This window comes from Apus apus, chromosome 3, assembly GCF_020740795.1.
Source record: "Apus apus isolate bApuApu2 chromosome 3, bApuApu2.pri.cur, whole genome shotgun sequence".
In the NCBI taxonomy this organism is placed as follows: domain Eukaryota; kingdom Metazoa; phylum Chordata; class Aves; order Apodiformes; family Apodidae; genus Apus; species Apus apus.
Window position 1 is genome coordinate 103320711 of NC_067284.1, and position 25916 is coordinate 103346626.

At 63.3% G+C, this 25916-nt stretch overlaps 3 protein-coding genes across 3 annotated transcripts; all 3 read right to left on the minus strand.

Moving 5' to 3' along the window:
- Positions 1 to 6492: 6492 nt before the first annotated feature.
- Positions 6493 to 9835, minus strand: TRIM54 (tripartite motif containing 54). Its single transcript, XM_051614132.1, has 10 exons — positions 9561 to 9835; positions 9024 to 9196; positions 8581 to 8752; positions 8399 to 8494; positions 7991 to 8224; positions 7710 to 7732; positions 7418 to 7542; positions 7056 to 7157; positions 6861 to 6899; positions 6493 to 6650 (listed from the first exon to the last, which is right to left on the minus strand). Exons 1-10 carry the CDS (start codon positions 9726 to 9728, stop codon positions 6640 to 6642), a joined length of 1143 nt encoding a protein of 380 aa, XP_051470092.1. The 5' UTR covers positions 9729 to 9835; the 3' UTR covers positions 6493 to 6639.
- A 903-nt stretch (positions 9836 to 10738) lies between these two features.
- DNAJC5G (DnaJ heat shock protein family (Hsp40) member C5 gamma) lies at positions 10739 to 12914 on the minus strand. The gene is made up of 4 exons (XM_051614127.1): positions 12740 to 12914; positions 12227 to 12440; positions 11964 to 12117; positions 10739 to 11427 (listed from the first exon to the last, which is right to left on the minus strand). The coding sequence occupies exons 1-4, from the start codon at positions 12850 to 12852 to the stop codon at positions 11345 to 11347; spliced, it is 564 nt and encodes a 187-aa protein (XP_051470087.1). The 5' UTR covers positions 12853 to 12914; the 3' UTR covers positions 10739 to 11344.
- Positions 12915 to 13475: 561 nt separating this feature from the next.
- LOC127383138 (uridine-cytidine kinase-like 1) lies at positions 13476 to 24265 on the minus strand. The gene is made up of 14 exons (XM_051615592.1): positions 24028 to 24265; positions 23468 to 23574; positions 23202 to 23372; positions 22204 to 22275; positions 21797 to 21986; positions 21633 to 21694; positions 21253 to 21269; positions 20589 to 20687; positions 15455 to 15548; positions 15296 to 15358; positions 14968 to 15090; positions 14785 to 14892; positions 14544 to 14700; positions 13476 to 14403 (listed from the first exon to the last, which is right to left on the minus strand). Exons 1-14 carry the CDS (start codon positions 24263 to 24265, stop codon positions 14330 to 14332), a joined length of 1575 nt encoding a protein of 524 aa, XP_051471552.1. The 3' UTR covers positions 13476 to 14329.
- Between the last annotated feature and the right edge of the window lie 1651 nt (positions 24266 to 25916).

The following is a 25916-nucleotide window of genomic DNA, read 5'->3' on the forward strand; positions in this document are numbered from 1 at the left end:
TGTGGGCATTGTGGGGCTCAGTCCAGGCCCCTCCAACCTGGGGTTGAGCACTGCCAGTGGGAGGTTGTGGAAGGCAGGAGCTTGAAGCTCTGTCTGGGATGCAGGAGGGCCCTGGTGTGTCGGCAGTGAGTGAGCTGCCAGTGTGGCACGAACCAGGCACTTGTCCCAGGGAGCAGCCAGCCCCACTACACGGGGTCTGCCAGCTCTCAGGGGGCTGATCCCAGCCCCTGCTTGGGGCTGTGTCCTGGAGCTGTGGGGAACCAGTGCTGGGTGCCAGCCTTCACTCCACATTCACATCACAGGTCCTCAGCCCCGTGTGCTGCCTGGCTGCGGGCACAGTTGTTCCACACCATGCAGCTCAGCAAGGGACCTGCTGGGTGAGGGGACAGCCACGCTTCTTACCCCTGCTGTCCCCAACGCTGGCACTGAGGAATGTTCCCTCTCTGGGCCCGTCCTGGCACCTGCACCAGCGTCCGGTGCAGCTTCATTCCCCTCCGCCCACAGGTAGGGAGGTGGGGCTGCCAGGCTGATAAACAGTGCTGGCGGGGTCTGCGGGCTGCGGGCAGGGAAATGGTACTGGGGGGCTCTGCAGGCTGGGAAACGGTGCTGCGGGGGTCTGCGAGCGGCCATGCGGCACAGCAGCGGCTCCCTCAGCGTTTGGCAGCGGCGGGCTGTGCCCCGGGCTGGCACATCCCGCATGCAGCACGGCGCTGCCGGCTCCGGTGCCTTCACTCTATGAGTCACGGAATTTGGCCGCCGGTGCCTCGCTGCCTCTCGGGGCTGTCTGCGGCCCCCGGCCCCGGCACACGGGGCGGTTTGACCTCGGCACCACCGGCTCTGCCCGGGGCACGGTGCCTCCGGGACAACCAGGTCGTGTGTGCCCCCACCGTGGTAGTCCTGTGCTGCTGGCTGCCGGTGCCCGGGTGTCCCCCGCGCTGGTCCCCGTTGCTGGTCGAAGCGACCGCTGGACCCGGAGGGGCTCAGACGGAGAAGCCGCGGGTCAGCCTGCTCCACCGGCCCGGTACAGCTCACCGGAGCACAGGGCTCGGAACACCGCGGGAGCAGCCACCCCCCCGTGTCCTGGTGTCATCAGGTCCCGGTTGTCCCCCTGTCGTCCCCGTGTCCCCATGTCCCCATGTCCCCATGTCCCGGTGTCCCGGTGTCCCGGTGTCCCGGTGTCCCGGCTCTTCAGCACCGCGGACAGCGTCAGCGGGCTCGCGCCCTGTGACCGGGGAAAGGGGCGAGGGGGCGGGAGGGGGGCGCGGGGCGACAGGGGGTGTCGGGGCACCCGAAAGACCAGGCGGCGGCACCCGGGGACCCTACCAGCACCGCCCCCCCCGTGCCCCTCCGGTGGGCACCGGAACGGGACGGGGATCGTGCCCCCCCGACGCTGGCAGGAGCAGAGCCTGCCCCACCGCCCCACGGCCCTTCCGCCCCGTCCCGCCATCCCGGAGCTCACTCCGGGAGTGAGCCGGTACCCCGCTTTCGCCGCCGTCTCGGTGAGCCCCCCCCCCCCCGCCCCCCCGCCGGTCGGTGCGTGCCCGGCGCTGACGTCATCCCGAGCTCCCGGACCTATATAAGCACCGGCCGCGCCTCCGGCTCAGCTCCCGCGGGACCGATAGCGCTCCGCTCCACCGCAAGCGGCACCGGCAGCTAACAGGGGACGGCGCACCGGGTACGGGACGGTGCGCGGGTACGGGGGACGGCGCACCGGGCAGGCGCCGGGGAAGGGGACCGGGGAAGGCGCAGCTCGTACGGGACGGTGCGGGTGGTCGGGAATGGGGTCCCACGGTGGGCGCTAGTGCCCGCGCCCCCGGGTCCGCGATCCCCTCGGGTCCCCCGGTCTCTCCCGGTGGCGCTGAGCCCCTGGCCCCGCAGGTGCGGACGAAGCCGAGGATGCGGCGGGCGCTGCTCACCCTCCTGCTGCTGCTCGCCCGCCCGCCGCCCGCCGCCCCTCGCCCCGCGCCTTCCGACGGCTCCGTCCCGGCGGCCGCCACCGGGGCAGGGAGTGGAGCCGGGACGCGGGACCCCCCGCTCTGGCCTCCGCTGGAGCCGCCGCCCCCGGCGCCGTGGCGAGCGCGGCGGGAGGAGCCGCCGCTCTCCATCGACCTCACCTTCCACCTCCTGAGGCATCTCCTGCTGCTCGCCCGCTCCCAGAGCCAGCGCGCCCGCGCCGACAGCAACCGCCTCATCCTCGACGCCGTGGGACGCTGAGCCCCGGCCCCTCCGGGCCCCCGGGGCTGCGCCGGGTCCGGCCGCCGCCTCAGCCTCCGCGCCGCGGGCCACGATCCCGGCACCGGGACCAGAACGGGGAACAGGCTGCTCTTGCTGCACCCGCCTCATCCTCGGCGTTGCGGCAAGTGGGCACAGTTCTGGCCCCGGCACGGCCCCGGGACGGCCCGCACCGATTTTGTAATAAAACGTGGTGGAAACCCCAGGAGTGAGCGAGTGCGGGGCCGAAGGGCTGCCGGGGGTCACCAGGAACAGGGAACAGACTCACCAGGGCCGGGCTGAGCAGAGCTGGACCGTGCACAAGTGGCTGGGTGTGCAGCCCTGAGCACATCGGGCCTGAGGACGGGGCTGTTAGTGTCCCAGAGTGGGGGGTCGTGCCGTGGGCTCCATGAGGGGAAGAAGCTCCCTGAGCACGACGGGAAGGGCACAGAGCAGGAAGCACAAGCAGGTCCAACCAGGAGTGGGGCAGGAGGGTGCTGCACCCATCTGTAGGCAGTGGGGATGTGAGGGAAGGGAGAACTAGAGCTCAGCAGAGGCCAATCCCCCCGGAGCTGCTGTCAGAGCATCACAACAGGGTGGGACGGCTCTGGGGGGGTGGATACAGGCCCTTCAGGAGGGGCACTGTGGGGTGTGGGGGCTCCTCTGTGGGGACACGGTGCTGCTGAGTGCAGGATCGGAGTAGAGGGCAGGGAGGGGGACAGTGTGGTGGGGTGTGTTTCAGACCCCCCCCCCCCCATCAAGAGGAGGATGAAAGTGAAGCCTTCTAGAGCCAGCTCGGGGGGATTTCAGCCTCCTTGGGGGTGGCCCTGGTCCTCACAGAGACCTTCCACCTGCTCTGTTTAAGATGTCCCTGCTCACTGCAGGGGTTGGACTCAATGGCCTCTAAAGTTCCCTTCCCACCCAAACTCTTCTGTGTCGGGATGACAACCTCCCTGACAGCTGCTCAAAGGGTAACACAATGGAGCAGTGACAGAGGTTTCTGGAGGGCCTTGGGGGGAGGAGGAGGCAGAGGAGATCAACATGCCCAGGGCAGGCAGGGGAGCAGGCTCTGGACCTCATGTCGAGCCCATGGTGATGACCAGTAAGTGGGGCCTGGCAGGAGGCAGCAATGCAGGAGCTGAGAAGAACAAGGAGCCTTTGAGGCCAAGTTCCAGCATGATCCCAAGATGGCTGGTGCTGTAAGTGGCTTCAGGAGATCTTCTGTGCCAACCCCTGGTCAGGGCAGGGGGAGGCAGAGCCAGCTGCTCAAAGCTGTGTCTATTGGGCTTTGGAAGAGAGAAGTCCATATGGATGTGAGAAACCTGGAATGGGAAGACTGTACTGACAAGAAAGACCATACAGAAACAGGTTTCCCAGAGCATTTCCCTCCTCAAAGGTATCAAAACTGAACTGGACACAGACCTGGACAATCCCTTCTAGCTGATGCTGCCTGAGGTGGGAATGGGGGAGCTCCAGAGGCCTTTTCCACTTGGTGTGTCCTGGGGATCCTCACAGCTGGAGGGGCCATGATCTCTCTGGGAAGCCTGGCCTGGGCAATCTGTTTGATCAGCCTCCCCATAAAAAAGGGTTTTTTTGAGAGAAAAAACAAACTCAACTTTGCAAAAAAATGTCAGTGGCATCTCCTGAGGTCCAGTTTGAGCTCATTGTCTCTGCTCCTCTCACTAGGCACCAAAGTGAAGAGTCTGGCTTCATTTTCCTTCCCATGTAAACACAGGGATTGGGCCCCCTGGGCCTTCTGTGCTCCACCCCAGCAGTCCCAGTGCCTCCCACAGCAGATGCTCCAGTCCCCTCAGCATCGCTGGGCTCTTCCCTGGACTCCAGAGGCCACAAGGGGAGATTGGAGCATCTCTCTTACAAGGAAAGGCTGAGAGAGCTGGGTCTCTTGAGCCTGGAGAGAAGGCTGAGGGGAGACCTTATTAATGACTATAAGTATCTAAAGGTTGGGTGCAAGAAGGATGGAGCCAGACTCTTCAGTAGTTCCCAGTGACAGGACAAGGGGCAATGGACACAAGCTGGAACATGGGAAGTTGCATTTAAATATGAGGAAAAACTTCTTTACAGTGAGGGTGACAGAGCACTGGGACAGACTGCCCAGGAGGCTGTGGAGTCTCCTTCTCTGGAGATATTCAAGACCTGCCTGGATGCAGTCCTGAGGAATGTGCTCTAGGGGATCCTGCTTTAGCAGAGGAGTTGGACTAGATGATCTCTAGAGGTCCCTTCCAACTCTGACAATTCTGTGATTCCATGTTTCTGTGAAGAGAGCTCCCAGTCTGGGGTACCACCTCCCCGTGCCTTGGGGAGGACTCCCAAGCTGCCTGTGCTCATCCTCCACAGCCTGGGGTGCTGGTGGCCACCTCCATGGGGAGGCTGTCTTTCTAGCTCAGTATCATCCCAGGCTTTTGTTGCTCTTGCCCTTCACATCTCTCAGCAGGTTCAGCCCTCAGTGGGACCCAGAGCTGAGTAGTAACTCTGGGCACACACAGGGGTTACTGGGCCAGTGCCTGCTAGGACCAGAGACATGTATGTGCGGAGGGGGAGCTTGGTCTGGAGAGGCTGGGAACTCATGGTGGAGATCCAGCATGAGGAGGAGGGCACAAACACATGTTGGGGATCAAACAACAAAGGAGGAATTTTAAAACCTTGTGGGGAGGGTGTCAGGGGGCCAGAGACCAGCCAGGACTGGGATGTGCAAGGACAAGGTCCACCCCACCCCAGGTGGTTGCGAGCTGCCCAAGAGACAGGCTTGGGAGGGTTGAGTTGGGTGACAAACAAGTGGAGATGGGCCTCAAGGAAGAAAACTACCTGAAATAGAGGAGAACTAAGCTTGAGCTCTCCTGAGACACCTCACCACCCAGGGGCTGCACTCAGTCTCACCTCAGTCCCCAGGGACCACAGAATCCCTTCTGGAGCATGTGAAGGTCAGTGACCAGCAGCAGCCAGGCTGGGCTGCAGGGTCAGTGAGTGCTGCAGAAAACTGTGCCAGGGTCCCTCGCTCCAGTTTGCAGGCGACACCAAATCTACAGGACCAGTCACTGCTGAAGAGAACTGCTGCCACCCATGAGATTGAGCTAAGCTGGAGGATGGGGCCAGAGGGGACCTTCCAGGGAAAAAGGCAATGTCCTGCCCCAGACAAACAGCTCTGGAAGCTGAAGCCCTCGTTCATGGTGGGAGGTAGATCAGCATGGGCCAGGAAGAGAGAGCTGTGCCAGACCAAGACCTGCAGAACAGACATGCAGGGCTGTGTCCTGTGGGGGATGAATGGGGACATGTCCTGTGGTGGGCTCAGCTCCAGCATTGGTCCCTCTTCTCCCAAGCACAGTCCACATTAGGGTGACTGGAGCAACTCTGGACACCCCAGCTCTATTTCAAAGGTTCCTGTGCTCTTGGAAGGATTTTTTTCTGGTGTCCAATGGAAATTTCCTCTGTCCCAGCTTGTGCCACCCTCTCTTCCGCTGTCCCAGTGCCCTAGGAAGGTCGGGCTCCCGCTCCCCAAGGGACGTCCCCTCCCCTGGTTGTGCAAGCCTGGCTCCTGCCCTCACTTTGTCCCCTGCCAGAATGTCCCAGCCTGTTCTCTCCCAGGGACCCCAACTGGGCTGGGAACTGGCTGGCAGCAGCAGGAGGGTCCTGCTGGCAGAGCCCAGGGGTCTCCTGTGCTGCCAGGGCACCCCTGGCCTCCCAGACACCCACCCGAGGCCCAGCTGCTCTCCTCTTCCCAGGTTCACTGGGACCTGCCACATGCCGGTGTTTTGCTTCCCACGGGCTGGTCCTCAGGGACCTGGCACCCCAGATCCCGGCCAGCCCAGTGGGCTCCAGCCTGCTGCAGTGTGCCCGGGTCTGCCGGGGTGTGGGGTCCCAGACAGGCAGGGGGGCAGGGAGGTGGCAGCTGCATTCACCCCCATGGCGCGGGGGCCGCCCCAGCCTCGCAAGGAGCCCCCGCCATGTGCATCATCAGCTGCATCAGCTGTGACACGGCGGTGGCGCAGGGACGAGGCGGGTGACGCAGTCACCGGTTCGGCCGCGCTCCCGGGGGGCCCGGCCGAGACGGGGGGCACGCGTCCGGCCCGGCACTGCCCCGGCGCTGTGTACTCAGCCAGCTCATCCCAGCGTTGTTTGCTCGCCGTGCCCGGGGGACGCTGCTGCCGCCGGGGCGTCAGGCCCAGGGGGGGCCGAGGGGCTGAGCCCCGCAGGCTGGGCCTGAGCTCTGAGCTTCCATCCTGCTCCCACGCCCACCAAGGCCCACGGAGCACTCCAGAGCCCACGTCCTCACACAGGGTTTAATGTTGGAGCAGAGCCACGCCGGCCACCGGGCAGCGCTGGGGTCACTGCCCAGGGACAGGGGTGGGGACAGGGGTGGGGACAGGGACAGGGATGAGCCGGCAGGTTCCGCTGCTGCCCCACAGTGCCGGCTCAGTGCTGACCTGTGTGGGAAAGTGGCTTCAGCAGCGTGCGACGGGGACCCCAGGACCCCTGCCCAGCCCCCTGCAGGCAGGGAGACCCGAGGTGTCACACACCCCCACATCCCCACCTCCACTGGCCCCAGGAGCTTCCTCTGCTGCCCCACAGTGCTCCGTCGCCTGGCCCTGTTCCCGCACCCACCCCCCGCCCTCCCATTCTGGACAGGGTCTCACCATGTGGGGAGCTCGCTGGCTTCTGCCTCGGCCCCAAGTCTGCAGAAGGAAACAAGTGACATGCTGCAGCCAGGGACACCCTGGAGGGCTGCAGGACACAGGCAACAGAGCAGCCACACAGACATAGCACTGGCCACGGCACAGCACGGCATGGCACAGCATGACATGGCACAGCATGGCACGGTGGGCACTCACCTTCCACAGCTTCAGGCACCTCCAGGCTGTCCAGCTGGTCCTCATCCCCCACTGCCTCGCTGCTGTCCCCAGGTCCATCTGCCTCGTCATCACCCAGTGGCTCTGTGGAGATGATGACAGGTCAGTCAGGGCAGCCTGGGGACATCCTTCCAGGGGGACAGAATGCAGTAGCCCACAAGCCAGAGGGGACAAAGGGCAACTCTGACCCCCACAGGGTCCCTTGGCAGGGGCAGCGAGGCCACACATCACCATTCCTGTGCACAGGGAGATGTGTCCCCATGCAGGGCATGAGGTGGTGAGGGACTCTGCCTGTCCCATGCTCCTGCCCCAGGGCATGGCAGCACTTGTCCCTGCGCCAGCACCTGTCTGGAACTCGATGGTCCTCAGCATCTCGGCCACATAGTCCACGTTGACAGAGAAGTGGTCCATATTCTCGTAGCCTGGCTCTGGGCGGCTGCTCATGGACACCTTGGACATGTCTGTGATCCTGTGGGAAGGCAGAGCCTGGGAGTTGTGGGCATCCTGCACCTACTTCCCCCTACACCCCCATCCCTCTTCTTCCCACCCTGCCACTACCCCCACACCCCAGCCCTCTGCCCCCCACCCCGACGCTGCTACCTACACCCCAACCCTCTCCCCCTTACTCCCACTCACTTTTTCAGGAGCTCCTTGGAGTGCTGTGGAGGGAAGCAGGGAGTGTGGTCAGTGTGTCCCTGGAGCAATGGGACCTGGGATCCCATGAGCCAGACATCCCCCACCACAGCCCTACCCCTGCACGCCTAACGGGCAGCCCCAGATCCTTTAGATGAACCATCCCCCTACCCCCAAGCCCTGTGGGGCAGCCCCAGCCTCCAGAGGAGCCTGTGGCCCCACCACACACCCCTGGGGAAACCCAGACTCCCTGGAGGGCCCTGACCCCTGCACCCCAAACAGACCTGCAGGTACACAGCCATCTGGGGCTCTTCCATGGCCTGGATGGCCGACTCCACCAGCTTGGAGGAGGCCTCCAGGTGGTCTCCGTACTGCCGGATGAGGCCTCTCACAAGCTGCACTTTGGCCTCCTGCTCCTGTGCGATGCTCTGCAGCAGCTCCTTCTTCCTCTCCTCCAGGATGCTGCACAGTGCGTCAAAACGCAGCCCCAGCTGCTGCTTCTGCCGCCGGCCATTCTCCTGCAGGAACCCAGGGGTCAGGGACACCCCTGCCCTGCTGTGTCCCTACCACGAGGATGTGGCCCCAGGGCTGTGTGTGGCACCCTGGGACACTCCCAGCCCCGCTGCGTGGCCCCACCATGGGCACCTGGCCCTGGGACTGTGCATGGTACCCTGGGACACCCCCTGCCCCACCTCGATGGTGTGGCAGATCTCCTCCATCTGGGTGATGATGGCCTGGATGCGGTCGTTCCCCGCCACCAGCATGGCGATGCCATCACTGAGCTCGCTCTGGGAAGGGATGAAACAGGCGTGAGTGAGGGCCAGCTGGGTGGGAAGCCCCCAGACCCCCTCTTCTTCCCTCTAGGGCCACCCACCTTCTGGCGCTGGTAGACAGCAGGGAGCGGCGCAACCTCGCAGTCCTTGTGGGCCCCAAAGACCTTGCAGAGGGAGCAGGTGGGTGCCTCGCAGCGCAGGCAGTAGATGTTGATCCGCTCGTCCTCGTGCTCCTCACACATAAGGTGCTGCTCAGCCTTGGCGTGCAGGGGCCTGCAGGTGGGGGGCGGGCACCGCGGCCCACTGGTGGGCTCTGGCACCAGGGACACCCCCAGCCCCAGGGACATGCCCGACCCCAAGGATACCCCTGGCCCTAGGGACGTTGCAGAGCACAGGGATCCTCCCCGGTCCCAGGGACACCCCCGGCCCCACGTGGCTCCTGTCACCCCCCTAGCTCCCGCCCCAGCCCTGCCCCCGCATCCCCCCGGGGCTCCCTTGCCCCGCTCCCCCGCGGGGTCCCTGGTGGCCCCCGGTGTCCCCGCACCTGGCCGACTCCTGTTTGTAGATGTCGATAATGTTCTCCACCAGCAGGTTCCGCTGCAGCCCGTACACGCCGTGCCGGTCCAGCACCACCTCGTGGCGGCACGACGGGCACCGGAACCGACCGCCCGACGGCACCGCGCTGGAGCCCCGCGACTGCCACAGCGGGTTGGAGGCCTGCGGCAGAGGGCGGGTCATGCCAGCCCCCAGCCCCCCCGCAGCCCCCTCCCAGGCTCTGCCCCGCGGGGCTCGGCCTCCTCGCGGCTGTGTGCCCCGCATCTCCCGCGCGGGCACGGACGCGAGCAAGGGCAGGAAGAGGGACACAGCAACGAGCGCGGCCACGGACAGGATCACGGACACAGCCACGGGCCTGGACACGGCTCCGGATAGGGGTAGAGACACGGGCACGGACCCAGACACGACCCCGCCCCCCGCCGCGACTGGGCAGACACCGCCGGGCCGGGAGCCCCCCCGGGGTCCCAGCGGCTCGCGGCGGGGTCGCACCCAGACCCCCCGGCGGCGGCAGCCCCTTCGGGCGCACCTGGAAGACGTCGTTGGCACACTTGCGGCAGAGGTTGTGCTGGCAGGGCAGGATGACCACGGGCTTGGTGAACATCTCCAAGCAGATGGGGCAGATGAGCTGCTTCTCCAGGCTCTCCATGTTCCGCGCCTCCGCCAGCAGCGGCTTCAGCCCCACCGCGAAGTTCATCGCCGCGGTCCCGGCCCGGCCCGGTTCGGCACGGCTCGGCTCTGCCCAGCACGGCCCCGCTCCGGCTCAGTCCCGGCCGCCCAGTGCCCGCTCAGCCCCGGCCCCGCTGAGCGCGGCGCTAATTTTAGCCGCCCCCGCCCCGCCGGGGCCACCGCAGCTGTCGGCGGCGTCGGGTGACACTGAGTCACGGCGGGGCCCCACCGTGCCCGGCCCCGCGCCCCGGGACTCGCTGACCCCACTGGGACCGCTGACCCCGGCACCGGCTGACCCCAACGGGACCAGGTGACCCCCAGGATCCACTGACCCCCGGGACCAGCAGACCCGAAACCGGCTGATACCAGCACTGTCTGACCCCCAGAACCAGCTGAACCCACCAGAACCGGCTGACACCGGGACTGACTGACCCCCGGGACCGACTGACCCCTGAGACAGGCAGCCCGAGCAGCCTCAGGACAGCAGGGGCTGACCCCCAGCCTGGCCTCCTGATGTGCCTGTCCCATCCCATCCCAGCCCCAAGCGCTTGGCTGGGTAGAGTTCCCCTCCCCCGGGGTGGCTCCTGGGTGCTCTGTAGGGCTCCCCTGCCACCTCCTGCCTGGGAAGTATGAGAGATCCCATCTGGTCCGACCCTGGAGGCTGCGGCAGGCTCTGCAGGGTCCAAAGGGCCTGGGGAGGGCAGAGCTGCCAGGGCTGGGTGGTAGAGTGGGGTCACCCAGGCCTCATGGAGCCTGTCCAGCGCCAGCCCCAAAAACAGGAGCGTGGAAGCGTGCCCAGGAGGGGCAGTGCCAGAACAGCCCTTTCCCACTGGCCCTGGCACCCTGGCTATATTTAGGGGGTGAGACAGAGCCCACGCAGCTGCAGACAGAGGCTGGTGCCCTGGGCAGTGGGAGGGAAGGGCCAAAGCTCACCACCCCCGTGGAACCCATAGCCACAGCTCCCTCAGCACAGGGCAGAGCCCCCCAGCCCCATGTTCAGGCAGGCCTTGAGGAGACAAAGCCTAGGCAGAAACGTGCTCCCCTCCTGACATCCTTTAATGGTGCCCATAAAACCTGTACAAACCCAAGGAAAGTGCCTGTTCTGGGCCCAGCCCTGCAGGGAGCCTCCCAGCAGCGTGGGGCACGGCCAGCCCCCCGGGGCCGTGGCACAGCAATGGGGAAGGGGGCACATCCCAACCCCACAAGCAGCATTTGGCACCCAGCACCCATCAGGAGGGCCCCCATGAGGGCAGGGAGGGGGCTCAGCCCAGCCCAGAGGTTACAGTGATAATGGTCTCAGAGACACTCGGCTGCCTCTCGGGAGTTGCAGAGCCTGGCACGGTGAGGTCCCCGCTGGCAGGTGCTGGGGCCAGCTGCCAGTGCCTGCCACAGTGGCAGGTGAGGCACTGGGGATGGCTCCAGCTGCCTCCACCACCAGTGCTTGGAGCCAGGGGCATGACCCTGGAGCTCACACAGGGGCAGGAGAGCCTCTGCATTGATGCTGGCCAAATTAACCTGAGATTCTAGCCACCCTGAGGCTGAAGAGCCACCCCAGGTGGCGTGACCGGGGTCCCAGAAAGTGACAGTCCCAAAGGAGGATCCTTGCCCGGAGTCCTGGGGGAGCTGGTGGGGCTGAGGCCAGCTTCAGGCATTGGTCCCAGTGCTGGCAGCCTGCAAGGGCTCCGTGCCAGCAGGTGGGGGCTGCGCCACAACAGGAATCTGTGGATCTGGAAAAGAAGAGCTGTGGATCAGCAGATCAGCCTTGTCCTGTGGTGCCAGTGAGCAGGGGTCTGGGAGGTCCCAACACCCCTACAAAGGCTCCCCCAGACCAAGGCTCCCAAATGTCTAGCCAGTGCACAGCCATGGGTGCCCCACGGAAACCAAAAGTGACCCTGTGTCAGTCCCCAGAGACTGGGGCCAGTGCCTAGGGAACAAAGCCAGCCTGGAGCACACTGCTCTCTTCACACAGGCTGGCCACAGACGCTTGCAGGAGTTTTGGGGAGCCCAGGGAAAAGTGAAGAAGGAGAAGGCATCCCTAGAGCCTGTGTGGAGGTTCCCTCCACCATCATCACCAGCCCCTGTCCAGTCAGGAACTGCAGGGACCAGCTGTTAAGTAGGAGACACAGCTAAATCTGACCCGAGCCTCAAGCTGGGGCTCCAGCCCCCCACAGAAGATGAGATGGGGGGAGGCTCTCCAGAGCCCCACAGAAGGCCAGGTGGTCTCAGCTGCTGGGGCTGGAGGGATGCAAAGAGCGCAACTCACCACTCTCCTCTGCAGACATCTGCGCCTCCAGGTCCTTGGGGTCGACATACTTGTAGGGCTCATCCTCCTTCGGCGGGCAGCATGTCCCGCAACAGAAGAAGCAGCAACAGCAGCAGCAGCAGCAGGTGAGAGCACCGCAGCACAGAGCCAGGGCCTGCAGGGGGAGAGATGTGAGAGACCCTGCGAGACCCCCTTGGCAGCCCCAGCTGTGCCACCCTCCTGCCCACCCAGCAGCCCGGGTGGGAAGGATGGGCTGGGCTCACCTGGAACCACCACTTGGACATGAGGAAGTAGTGCTTGACGGCATCGTTGCCAAACTGCTCAGCCACGTAGAGGCCGAGCGAGCCGTACTGGTCGTAGAGGTGGCGTTTGTCTGGGTCGCTCAGCGTGGCGTGGGCGCTGTTGATCTCCTTGAACCGCTCGGCAGCCGCCGGGTCATCGGGATTCTTGTCCGGGTGGTACTTGAGAGCCAGTTTCCTGCGGGCACAGTGGACAGGATAGCACTGGGGAGGGCCCCCACACACCGGGACCCTGGGGCTGGAGCAGGACGGCCCCCCCAGGTCTGCAGCACCCCGACCCCAGGACGGGTGCCACAGCCTCACCCCCGGACGGGCCCAGCACACCGGGACCGGGAGAGCGTCATACACGGGGGGAACCCGCCGACGGGACCCCCCGTCTCAATCACCCCGGCCCGGCTCCCCCGGTCTCGCCGCCCCGGCCGGCCCCCCCGCCGCCCCGGCCCGGTCCCTCCCCGCCTCCAGCCGGTCCTGCCGTACCGATAGGCCTTCTTGATCTCCTCGGGGGAGCTGCCCTTCTGCAGGCCCAGGACGCAGTAGAGGCTCTCCCCGACCCGGGACAGCTTCCGCTGCGGCCGCCCGGGGTCCGCCATGGCGGAGGGGACGGAGGGGACGGGGGCGGCACCGGCACTACCCGCCCGGCCCGGCCCGGCCCTGCCCCGCGCCCGCCGCCACTTCCGCCCGCTCCCGCCGCCGCCTCCGCGCAGGCGCCGGGCCCGGCCCCCGCCGCACCCCCGGCACGGCGGGCCCGGGGCAGCGGGCAGCCCCGCACGCAGCCCGCGCTCTCGGTACGCGCTGACACCCCCTCGCGCACCCACCCACCCACCCAGTGACACCCCATCACACCCCGCCGGTATGGGCTGACACCCCCGCCGCACACCTCCCGGACGCAGTGGTAACCCTCTCGCACAGTCCGGCACGGTGACACCCCCAGCACGAAGTGACACCCCGTCACGCACCTACACACACCGCGACACTCCATCGCACACCCCCCCCGGTACAGCGAGCCCCCCCTGCACACCGTGACCTCCCCATCACACACCCCCTCGACGCGGTGACATCCCTATCACACAGCCCCATAGACGGCAACACCCACCCCACACCCCGGCGCCCCCCAGCACGCGGCGACACCCCCTCAGCACCCCCTGCCCACGACGCCAGCCCCGCGTCCCCTGCCCATCCCCACACACAGCGGCAGCCCAGGGTCCCGCTGCTCCTTTATTGGGGTACAAAACGAAGGCAGGCGGGGCAGCGGGGAGCCAGCAGGGGGGACCCCCGGGCCCCTCTCTGGAGCCCTCTGAGGGGACGCGGCCGCTGCTGCCCTTCAAAGAAGAACCTGAGCAACAAGGGGGGCAGCAGTAGGGCCGGGGGGTTGGGTCCCCTGGGAGGACAGGGGGGGTCCCCAAGGAGGACGGGGGGGGTGGGGTCCCCGGTGGCAGCCCCCGAAGAGCGTTTGAATATCAAACTCAGGGACGATGGCAGCCCTGCCCCCCGCGCAGGGAGGGGATGGAGTGTGGGATTGGTGGGGACACAGTGGCTCCTTGAGCAGAGCCCCAATCCCTGATGGTTTTCAGTAGCCACCCAGGCCTGCGGGAGAGCCCAGGGAGGGGGCCGCTGCTCAAAATAAATACAATAAATAGAGATTCCAGCAAGGAAAGCTGCCCTGCCCCCCGATGTGGCTCGGGGGGAGCCTCCAAGGGACTGGATCCTGTCCCCATCCCCACCCCGGAGGAGAGGGCAACCAGCCCCTCAGGACATGTGCTGCAGGGGAACCACCACTCCCCCCTGCAGGCACGGCCAGGTGCTGGAGGTGCAGAGACAGGTCTAGGGTGGGGAGGAGGACACCATCTGCCCCCAGACTGCAGGAGATGCCATCCCTCCCTCATCCTTCTTGGAGTGGATCAGCCCCGCAGGGCTGGAGGGGGCGGGGCTGGCAGACAGGAGCTCATCCTAGGGAGCCGTGCTGCGGAGGGGTGGGCACAGGCTGGCAGCTTGGAGCCCCTCCGGGGGGCAGAGGCAGGGGGCCTGGCCCTGTAGCCAGCCTGGCTGGTGGTCCCGTGGCCAGCCAGCTCAGTAGTCCATGCCGTCGCTCTCACACCAGGCAGAGGGGCCATCAGTGCCAAAGTATCTGTCCCCAAAGTTCCCTGCAGAACAAGGGAAGAGAGTGAGGCGATGGTAGCATCAGCCCTGTTACCATGCCCACACCCAGGACCCCCTCAGTGTGGCCACAGGGCACCAGGTGAGAGAGGGGCCATGGGGCACAGACACCCATGCCCGCCCTCACCGATGCCTGGGATGATGTGGAACTCCTCGTTGATCCGCTTGTCCACAGCGGTGGTGATGATGCGGACGCGGGGAAAGGCATAGGCCACCGAGTGCACCCCCATCTCCGCCATCAGCAGTGACAGCAGGAAGATCCTGTCCTCCTGGACATCGTGGTCCTGTGGCACAGCACAGAGTCCTGAGAGCCCGGCCACCAGAGCCATGAGAGTCCCCCACCCACCAACCCCACCCCAAGCCCTCACCAGCAGGACGCGCACGGCCATCATGGCAGCAGCACCAGTGGACACAGTGCTGTCCATCAGGATGACATAGTCCTCGCTGATCTCCTTGGGCAGGCGCAGGTAGTGGAGCTGGGGAAGACAGAGGCGGTCACCTCACCCACCCCACGGCGCCAGAGGCTGCGCTGGGGTGGGAGCCACCCTTACCTCAGGCTCCCCTGTGTCGTGGTTGGTCTGGATCAGGATCTTGCCCAGGCGGATGTCCTTGCAGACCGCAGTCAGGGCCTGCTCCATTGTCTCCCCTGCACGCAGGATGGACACGCCAGTGATCTGGGAAGGGATGGGAACATGTTCGCCTGGTGCTGCACAGGGGAAGCAGCTGCTCCAGTGAAGCTCCTGAGGCTCTGGCACCACAAGAGCAGGGACAGCCTTGTTGAGCTGCCCACCCACACCGAGATGGACCCCAGGAGCCACCGGCTCTTCACAGCCCACGTTGACCCAGGATGGGTGGAAAGGGGCTGGGACAAGGTCTCACCCTCTGCCTGTGGAACCGCTTCCCTTCATATATGGTCCCCTGGGGCGTCTCCACAGTGACAGACTGCAGAAAGTGGAGGGAGTGGGGACACAGTCAGGGGGCTGCACAGCTGGGGGCTCTGAGGGAGGACGTGACCATGGACTAGAAGCAGATGCTCACCTTCAGTGGCAGGAAGGAAAGGGCATGTTCAATCAACAGCCTCATCAGGCGCTTGGAGTAGAAGATAAACTCGTCCCTGGTCGTGTCCTTGTTCCTGTGAAGGGAGGACGCGCGTGAGATGAGGGCAGAGCCAGCTCCAGCCTGCCACTGTGGAGGAGGCTGGCAGAAATGGAGCAGCCCTGGGAACCTGGGGGCTCCTGTGGAGGAGCTGGTTACCGATCACTGCTCCTAATCAATCAGCCAAGGCCATTACTGATCAATGTTTCAAGGCTTGCTGAAGTCTGAGGGTCCTGTTTAGAAAGGACACCCTGACCCTGAGCAGGGATGCAGGCAAGCACGGAGACATGGCATTACCCACTCCAAACACAGCTCTAATCGCTGCTCAGCCTCTGCTGGAGGATTTGCTGGGCTGGAGATTTAGGACTTAACTGCTGACTATGTGGAAAGAGCCAGGAGCAGGCCAGGATGGGAGCAGAAGAATGTAGGGCAGCACCATAGGTTCTCAGGGCAAGAGACGTCAGGGAGCAAGTGGTGAGCCTTCTGCACAGCCAGGACGGAGAGCAGCACGGCAGGAAAGCCCACTCGGAGCACCTCAAGGTGCAGAAGACCACAGCACACCATGGCCACAAGCTGCCAGGTTCCCTGGCACCGGTAATGAGAAAACATCTGACATGCCCTCAGCCCCTTTCTGTTTATGTACCAAGTTAAACTGCTGTCAGGAACTAGGTAGGTTGTGAAACACCGGCCTGATCTCACCACAGCACTGAAGTGCTGAGGGCAGCAAGAAACAAACTAAACACAGAAGAGAATAAAACACGTGTCATTGGTTCATCACACAAAAAATGGCTGCAGGAAACCCTGTGTGTGCTGTGGCACGGGGCTCACACAGCGAGGGAACGCCAAGGATAGGCAGTACCATCCTCATCCCACGTTATGCAGTCCAGATCCTCCAGCACTGCCCACGTCAAGTGCCTGGAGGGAAACCACCAACAGCAAGAAGTCACTCAGCAACAAGAGACTCAGATGTGCTTGTTTTTGAAACATGACCACAAAGAATCCATCAATGTCCTGCAACACCCCTCACTGTCCCACTATACCACTCACAGTTGGTGACTGCTTTGGCAGAAGTCAGGTTGCAAGGTGCCATTTTACCGGAAATGCATCAAGGACAAGCTCCCAGCTGAACCCTAACTGGGGCAGATGGACCATGGAGGCAAAGGACCATGGTCACCAAGATGAGGCTGAAATCAGTGTTCTCCTCTGGCCACTGCAGCCTGTGTGCAGCTCTGGCATTCTCTGGTGAACACAAGGAACAAAAGAAATCTGCAGACATCTGCCAGTCTCCAGATGGAAGAGGTTGAACTGGCCACAGTCCAGAAGAGGCAGAAGGATACAGAGTATTTTTACTCGGTATTTTAAGACATCATCTGCCACTTCTCACGTCTCCCCATGACAGACAGCCTAGCCAACAGTGCTCAGGAGAAGGATCATCACTCGTGACAATCCAGAGGCGTTTCTGCAGCCAGACCTGGGCAGCTCACTCTGAGCAATCTGCAGTGACCAGAAAACCCGACTGACATGGCCACGTCCAACATGTCTGAGGACAGCACCTCCCAGAGAAGGGGGAAAATAAGTTCGGGTCTGGAAGGAACAGGTACCCTCATACAGCAAGTCAGTGTGGGCTGTCAGCACACAATCACTCACGAGTGGGTTTCACCCACACATTCACCCACGGCCGCTTTGGAAACCAGCAACAGCCCTGCCTCCATGGACATGCTCTCCCAGCTGCCCCAACAAGCTCCACACCAGCCCTGCCACCTCCAGGATGGTCATGGACAGGGATGGTTGGCCACCCCAGCCAGCCCCTGACCCAGGTGGGATGGGTCCCTTGGTGCTCCCATATAGGCTCGTTTGCAGCCTCCAAAAGGCATCCCAGGGACGGAGAAGCATCCTTGGTCCCTACACCACAAGGACCTCCCTTGTGGTGCAGGGGTGAAGGCAACCAAGAAACTTCTCACCTACGGAAAGGGTTTCATGTCCAAACCACCTTATCTGGGGCTGGCAATGTCCAGAGTGCCTCACTCTTCACCTCACTGAAGCTCCAGCCAGCCAGGGGCTTCTCAGGGGCAGCTCCAGCACAGGCAACACATCCAGCCAGGGCACAAAGTCTGGAGGCTTAGGCCAGAGAGAACTCGTGAAGAGAGGCAGGTGGCCCCTGCCACCCACAGGGACATCCTGGAGCCCCACCACAAGTGTGTGGGATGGAAACACTGTCCTGCTGCGGTAGAGGGAGCCTGAGGTGATCCAGGCCTGTTGAGGGGCAGAAAGGACCGTTCAGGAGCTGACATGTGCCACTAAATGCTCCTGTTGGCTCTGGCAACCGGGACCCGATACTGGAGTGTTTTATTAAGTTGGAAGATATGACCCATACCTGTATCAAACAGCCTATTCTCAGCCTCACCACAAATAAAATAATTCCCCCACTCTCATGCAGGACTATTTTTCAGCTTTTGCTTCTCCACAGAAAAAAAAAAAAAATTGCTCTGGAAGCCTTTTCTGCCCAAGATGCAAACCCTGAACTCACCACGACCATACCTGGTGAGATGCTCATCTGCTGCCCCAGCACAACCCTCCGGGAGGGCACCTGGGGACAGCCAGCTGTGGCACAGAGGAGTTGCCAGTGTTGAGCACTAGAGGAACCATCTTGGCCAGCAGCAGTGAGCTGGAAGCACAGGCTAGCTCCAAGGGAGCCACACCACAACAGGCAGGACCGAAAGAGGGAGGCTGGCGGGGAATCCTGGCTTGCAGCTCTCTGGTGCATCCCTGGACACCAGGTTTGACATCCCGAGGCCCCCTGACAGGCAGCACCGGTAGGAGCACTGGCACAGCACTGGGGCTGCCACAGCAGAAGGGGTTGATGGCACCGTGGCAGCTGGAGCAAAGACGGGAGATGGGATTTGCCAAGACACAGGAACTCCAGGCACTGGGGCGCAGGAAGTTTGGCAAAAGGCACGTGTCTGATCCCCTGCCAGCCTGGGATGCTCCAGGGAGCCTGGGAGAGTGTTTGCAGCAGGGAGCAGAGCTCAGGAGCAGAAGGAAGGCCAGAGCATCACGCACGAGGACCAGGAACAATCCCACATGGTGCTGAAGCACACGGGCACCAGTAGCATCTACAAACACCAGCCACAACCACTGCCTCACTGCTGAACACAGAACTTATAACCAGAGGAGCTCCTCAGCTTGGAGAACAGGGCGACACTGTTGCTCCAGCCTCCCGGGCTGCTGCAGGATTTGAGGGGGTGGCTGACAGTCCTAGGCAACACCCCTCATAAATGTGGTATTTTTCATGTATCATCTGGAAGGGGCAAAGTCCACCTTGCCAGCCCTGCCACATGCCGCCGGCGGCAGCAACTCGGCGCCCGCGGCTCTGCCAGGCTCCAGGCACAGCCGGCACCAGTTGATCCCTCACTCCCCAGGGCAGCAGAACAAACTCCTAAGTCTAAGCAGATTAAGGTTCTTAGGCGCTCATGGCATGAAGGTGAGGGCACAACAGGCCATCCCCAGCAACACCAAAGGACATGGAAATCAGGGAAGAAGATGGGAAGAGCTGCTGCAGATGAGAGAGGAAACGGTGCCTGCGGTGCCATCCCTCCCGGACAAGGCCGGGTCAGACCTGGCCTAGGCATTCCTCGAAGATCAGCCCAGGCTCATGTCTGTCCCAGAGCAGCACACACCGGTGCAGTGCTGCTGGCTCTCCCAAGGGAGCAGGAGGAGCCACAGGTCCAAGGTCCATGTGGGACCCGGTGAGCAGGGCTAGGCATCCTGCTGCACAAAGGCTGGCATTCATCCCTGCCCACAGAACTGGGGCTAGGGAACACTGCTCCTCTGCCAGCAAACCACATCCTGTCCCTGCAGGGGCAGTTCCCGGATCTCCTTCCATCACCATCTAGCACAGAGCACACAGAGCCAAAGAAACCAGCTCAGGTCACAAAGAAGCCACCGCCAGAGCACTGAAGCAAGGAGATGTTGGAGGGATGCAATCACTTCAGACTGCTCCGAAGTCCCCTCAGCCAGACCCAAAGGAAGAACTACCACAGGTCCAGAGCCTTGGCTTCAGACGCTGGCACGAGTCTGTCCAAAGTACATAACCTACCAAGGGACATCATCACCTGCTGAGGGACATCATCACCCAGCCTTCTACTGCAGTGAATTGCCACTGGAGCCAGCACTCCGACGGGGAGGAAGGAGCAGGAATACCATGCTTCCCACGAGGACCTCCCCAGCCCAGGGGTGGCCATGGGTTACACCCTCCAGCCCCACACAGCCCCAGTGTGAGCAGGCACAGAAGGGCCCTGCTGGGCTCAGCATCCCCTTTCTGTTCTACAACCCAGCAAACAAAATGCACAAAGAGCCCGAAAGCTTCTGCAGCCACAGCAACCACGCCACCAGCACTGCGCCCATGCTCCAGCGAGGGCAGAACTAACCTCTGTCTTCTCAGCCTAACAGAAGCCTGACCACGGCTCAAAAGTCACCCCTGAGCAAATGCACCGAGGTCTTGTTGCAACAAAAGTGTTGGTAAAAGCCAGCTCTGCTCAGCAGTTCTGCTCTAAGAACATACCTACATCTGAGGGCTGGAGCAGCTCTGCTCTGGAGACAGGCTGGAAGAGTTGGGATTGTCCAGCCTGGAGAAGAAAAAGCTCCAGGGAGACCTTAAAGCACCTTCCCTGACCTGAAGGAGCTACAGGAAAGCTGGGGAGGGACTTTTAACAAGGGCAGAGAGTGATGGAACGAGGGAGAATGGTTTCTAACTGCAAGAGGTGAGATTGAGATGAGATCTGAGGAAGAAATTATTTTCTGTGAGGGTGGTGAGACACTGGCCCAGGCTGTCCAGAGCAGCTGTGGCTGCCCCATCCCTGGAAGAGTTGAAGGCCAGGTTGGATGGGGCTTGGAGCAACTGGTCTAGTGAGAGGTGTCCCTGCCCATGGAAGGGGGTTGGCACTGGATGAGCTTTATGGTCCCTTCCAACCCAAATCAGTTTGGGATTCTGTGACTCCCAAAGAAGGGACAATTCTCAGCAGGTTCCGTAGTGTGTCCCTGCAGAAGGGTGAGTGGGGGTCCTGCAGAGCCATCTCACCTGATGATGGTGTGCATGCCCCGCACCTGCGGCGTGTTCTCCAGGACGCTCAGCGTCTTCGGCAGTGGCTGCCCTTGGTGGGCAGAGGCCAGGGCTGCCCTGCAGTGAGGACACAGAGATCAGAGCTGTGCACACAAAACCCCTGGTGCTGGAACCCCCTAGAGTGGGACATGGTCCCTGGCTCAGCTCTCCTGCCCTGATCCCTTGGAAAGTCCCAAGTGATGCAAAGCCGGGAAACCGGGACAAACCTCCCGCAGCACAGATGCCACTGCTGCAGCCTCCACACAGGCAGGACCGCATGACGTTTCCCAGGATGGGGCTGCCCGGGTGACCTGGGGTCTGGGACTGTCCCTGAGGCTGACCCCATGAAGTCCCAGAGAACAGGGATTGTGCAGGGCACTTATCCCACAGACAGGAGCAACCCGGGGTAGTCCGGTGCTCAGGGCAGAACCATGCTCCAGAATGGGCTGGGGGCAATGGGGGAGATGGTGACACAAGCCAAGCACGGCTGCTGGGGACATGTCACACAGGAGCCCTCAGCCACGGCGAGACAAGCCCCAAGGAGCTGCCCCCAGACATCAGGGAGGAGCAGCTGGGCTCAGGCACCACAGCAAAGCCATGCCCAGCAGGGACAGAGGAGAGGCAGCAGCAGGGCCCCACGTACCTGACAGTGATCTCGCGCTGGGAGGCAGAGCGGCATCATCCAGCAGGGCAAAAGGGGAAGAAAGGACACACAGTCACTGTGCCAGCCCTGCACAGCCCCCATGGGGCAGCTCCTGCCCCTTCTCCCAGGGCAGAACCACGCAGGAAAAACACCGCTGGGCACAGCCAGGGGCAAGGGCAGGTTGCCATGGTGCTGCCCCCAGACCCACCCACACAGCCCCCATGTCGCAGCTCCATCTGCCCCCAGAGCTGCACTGAGACCTTTGCCAAGGGAGAGATGGCACCGAGAGCCTCTGGGTGCTCTGGGAGCACAGGGCTGTGCGCAGCCTCATCCCTCCTCCTCCTCGCCTGTGCCAGCAGCACCCACTGCCCCCACCTCACCTTCTCCAGCTGGCTGTGCACGTGCTGCACAATGAGGTCCAGGGCCACAAAGTTTTCCCCACCTGACCAGAGAGCAGAGAAGCCAGGTCAGATGTGCAGTGAGCAAACCCACCCCAGGACACCACGGAGGGGGGTTGGAGCTGGCAAATCCAGTGCAGTCTCACCCCTGGGCACCACGATGTCAGCCACCTGCACGGTGGGCTCGATGTACTGCTCGAAGGCCGGCTTCACAAACTTGTTGTACTGCTTGATGACGCCCACGATGTCACGGCCGCGCTCCATGATGTCACGTTGCAGCCGCCGCACCAGCCTGATGTCAGAGTCCGTGTCCACAAACACTTTCATGTCCAGGAGCTGGAAAACTGGGAGGGGTGAGCACCGCCTGTGCAGCCCCCCATCACCTGCCACATTCCCCTTGCCCACGGCCCTGCCAAGTTGGACCCCAGAGATGACATCCAGGGCTGCCTCTCCTGTAATCTCTGACACAGGAGCACCAAGGCTCCAGCACCCATCCCACCACCCTGCATCTCCCACACCAGGAGGGGCCACCAGCCGCAGCAAGCAGCGATACCTTCAGCAGCTCCTTGTTGGCAAAGGCCAGGATCCCTTCAAAGACAATGACGTTGGCCCCATACACTGTTTTCTGTGGGAAGAGAAGAGCCGGATTCATCCCGTCCCACAGCACTCAGCACAGACAGCATCCTGACCCACAGTGCTTCCCATCACCACCCCACAGCTCCCAGCCTTCACGGGCCCTTTTGCTCAGCCCTGCACTCAACACCCCAGCTCTGACCCAGAACCCAGAGGCTGGCTCCAGAGCCCCAAACCTCTGCCCAGAGCCTTTAATGTGTGCAGTTTTGGGTCCCTTGTGACTAGAAAGACATGGAGAGGCTGGAGCATGTCCAGAGAAGGGCAACAGAACCGGAGAAGGGTCTGGAGCACAAGTCTGATGAGGAGCAGCTGAGGGAACTGAGGGTGTTCAGCCTGGAGAAAAGGAGTGTGAGGAAATACCTTCTCACTCTCTGCAACTGCCTGAAAGGAGGCTGTAGTGAGGAGGAGGCTGGTCTTTTCTCTCACATCATCGGTGACAGGACAAGAGGAAATGGGGGAGGGGAGGTTTGGATTGGATATTAGGAAAAAAAATTATTTACTGAGTGGTCAGGCCCTGGCACAGGCTGCCCAGGGCAGTGGTGGAGTCACCATCCCTGAAAGTGTTCAAAAAACACGTAGAAGTAGCACTTCAGGATGTGCTCGAGTGGGCATGGTGGTGTTGAGCTGATGGCTGGATTTGATGATCTTTTCCAACCCAAATGATTCTATGACTTTCCCCAGCCCTGTCCTCCCCCAGGCACCACAGCTCTCCCTGAGCTTTGCACTGTCCCTGTTCCCACCTTCAGCTCCGTGTCTCCATGCTTCCCCTCTGCCCCTACACTCCCAAACCCTCAAGAGAACCCCGCACACCTGATGGTCCCCAGCCCCTCCCTCTCTTTGCACTCCGTGCGCCCATCCTCCCTACCCCTGCCCCACGGGTGTCCCCCCATCCCGAGGGCTCCCCCGCATGGCACCCACCCACTCGCGGCGGCGGCTGTGCGTGGTGAAGTCGTACACCGGCACCTTCACGCTCTTGCCCTTCTTCAGCTTGCGGAGGACGCTGACGAGCAGCTCGAAGTCGAAGGCATCAGGGTGGTCAAAGTTGTAGTCACTGCGGGCTGCCAGCGCCTGCTGCCCCTCGTCCAGCACCTGTAGGTGCCAGCACCGCTCAGCACCGTGCTGCCCCCCCCCGGCCATGGGCACTGGCGCTGCTCAGCACCACACCGGCACCCCTGGACCCTCACCTTGTAGAAGGAGTCCATGGAGAGCAGCACCACCCAGGGCACATCCAGCGCCTCAATGATCCGTGTTGCCACTGTCGTCTTGCCCGAGGCGCTGCCACCACACAGGCCTGGGGACCAGCATGGGGTAGCACCAGCGTGGCCACAGCACAGCTCCCATCCCAGCTCCATCATTTCTCTGGTTGCATCCCAGTTCCAGCCCTAGCCTCAGTCCCACCACTTCCCCAGCTGTGACTCGAGGCCCAGCTCCATGATTTCCCCAGGATCACCTCTGGCCCCAGCTCCCCTCCTTCCCTAGGCCCGTCCCTGGTCCCAGTCCCAGCTCCATCACTTCCTGAGCTTCGGTTCCATTTTGGTCCCTGCTCTGGCCTCAGTCCCATCATTTCCCCGGCTCCAGCCCAGCCCTCCAGTATCAGCTCCATCCCTTCGCCTGCCCGGTCCCGGTCCCAGCTCCACCCCTTCGCCTGCCCATTCCCCCTCGCGGCTCCATCCCTCCTCGGCCCGGTCCCACCCCCGCTCCCATCCCTCCCGCTGCCGGTCCCGGTGCCCGCCCCGCCGCTCACCGATGACGAAGGCCTCGTCCACAGGCGCTCCGGTCTCGCTGTACCAGGGCGGCCGCCCGGCCGTGTAGATGGTCCGTTTGCTGGTCCGCAGCAGCGGCGGCTCCGGTTTGCACTGGCTGGCGGTCCGTCGCCGCGGGGCCGGGGCCAGCGGCAGCCGGCTCAGCAGCGAGCCCAGCGGGCCGGGGCCACGCTCGGGACCCGCCGCGCCCCACCGCTCCTCCGCTCCCGCCGCCGCCATCTCCCCGCGCCGGGACGGGCGGGACGGGCCGCGGGGGCTGCCGGGACCGGCCCCGCCCCGGCCCCGCCCCACGCGTGTCCCGGGCGGGGGGACCGTGGGGCACCAGGAGAGGACGGGGGGGAGCACCCCGCAGCCCAAAAGGGACAGCCGGGTCCCCTCCTGGCACTGCTCCCGCAGGGCTCCCCCGGGCATCCCCTCCGCCCTGGGCAGCCCGTGCCGAGGAGCGTGTCCCTGTGTCCAGAGGGACCCTCCCGGGGTCTGGTGTGTGCCCATGGGCTCTGGTCCTGGCACTGGGCACACTGGGAAGAGCTCCATTCTCCTGATTCTGTCCTCCTGGCATGCCCAGACATGGATTCCCCCCCAGAGCCCTCGTCTGCTCCAGTCCTAGCTCACTCGACTTCTCCCCACAGCAGATGCTCCAGTCCCTCAGCATCTTGGTGGCCCCTTGCTAGGCTCTCCCTAGTCTGTCTAAGTCCCCTGTACTGGAGACCCCAGCACTGGACTCAGGTTTGGCCTCACCAGCACCGAGCAGAGGGAAACACCCCCTCCCTCCACCTCCTAGCAATACTCCATCACTGGGTCATAGTAACCTCAGTACCCACCTGGACCCTAGGGCCTTTTCTGCAGAGATGCTTTCCAACTAGGTGGCTGCCAGTATGTACTGATGCTACAGGGCTGTTCCCTCCTCAGGGGCAAGACTTCCCCTCACTGAACTTCACCAGTTTCCTCCAGTTTATTTCTCTAACCTGTCCGGGTCCCTCTGCACTGCGGAGGTGTCACCTTGCAGCTCAGTGTCACCAGCAAATGTGCTGAGGGGATGCTCAGCCCAGTCCTCCAGGTGATTCATTAAGATGTTGAGTTGAACCAGGCCCAGTATTGACCCCTGGGGTATCCCAGTAATTACTGGCCTCCAATGAGACTTTGCACCACTGACCACCAGGCTCTGGGCCTGGCCACACAGAACCTCACTGTCTGCTCTTCCAGCCCACACCTTCACAGCTGCTCAGGGAGGATCCTATGCGACACAATGTTAAAACCCTTCCTGAGGTTTGGGTAGATGACCATGCCCACCACACTCCCCTCCCTTGCCAGGCCATCACCTCACCGCAGAAGCTGTCCAGCTCAGCCAGGTACAACCTCCCTGGTGAAAGCAATTATTCTCCCGTCCTTCACTGCCTTAGAAACTGTTCCCAGGATTTGTCGTCTCCCCAGGGGCAGAGTCGAGGTGGAACCCCTGCACCTGCGCTGCCCCCCATGCTTAAGCAGCCCGCCGCATTCAGAGAAGCCCAGGTACAAAAGCAGAACCCCTTACACACACAGCCCCCACTCACCCAAGCAGCCACCCATACCTGAGCAGCCCCCCTTACCCTCACACCGCCCCCCTCCCCTGTACAAGTTAACCGGAGGCCCTGGCGCTGCTCTGGCTCCCGGAGGAGTTGCCGCCGCCAGGGCTGGACCCGGGGGGTCACCGTCCCCCACCTCGCCCCCCCCGCGGTGTCTCAGTGGGGCCGCGGGCTGGGCCCTGCCCGGTCCCCTCCGCCGTGCCCGGAGCAGCTGCAGCGCCGGGTGGGACCGTCCTGCCCGGGGAGGGCAGGGGCAGAGCCGACGAGCGCTGGGGGGTCCTGCTCGCCTCGCCCCCCACCCCAGCACG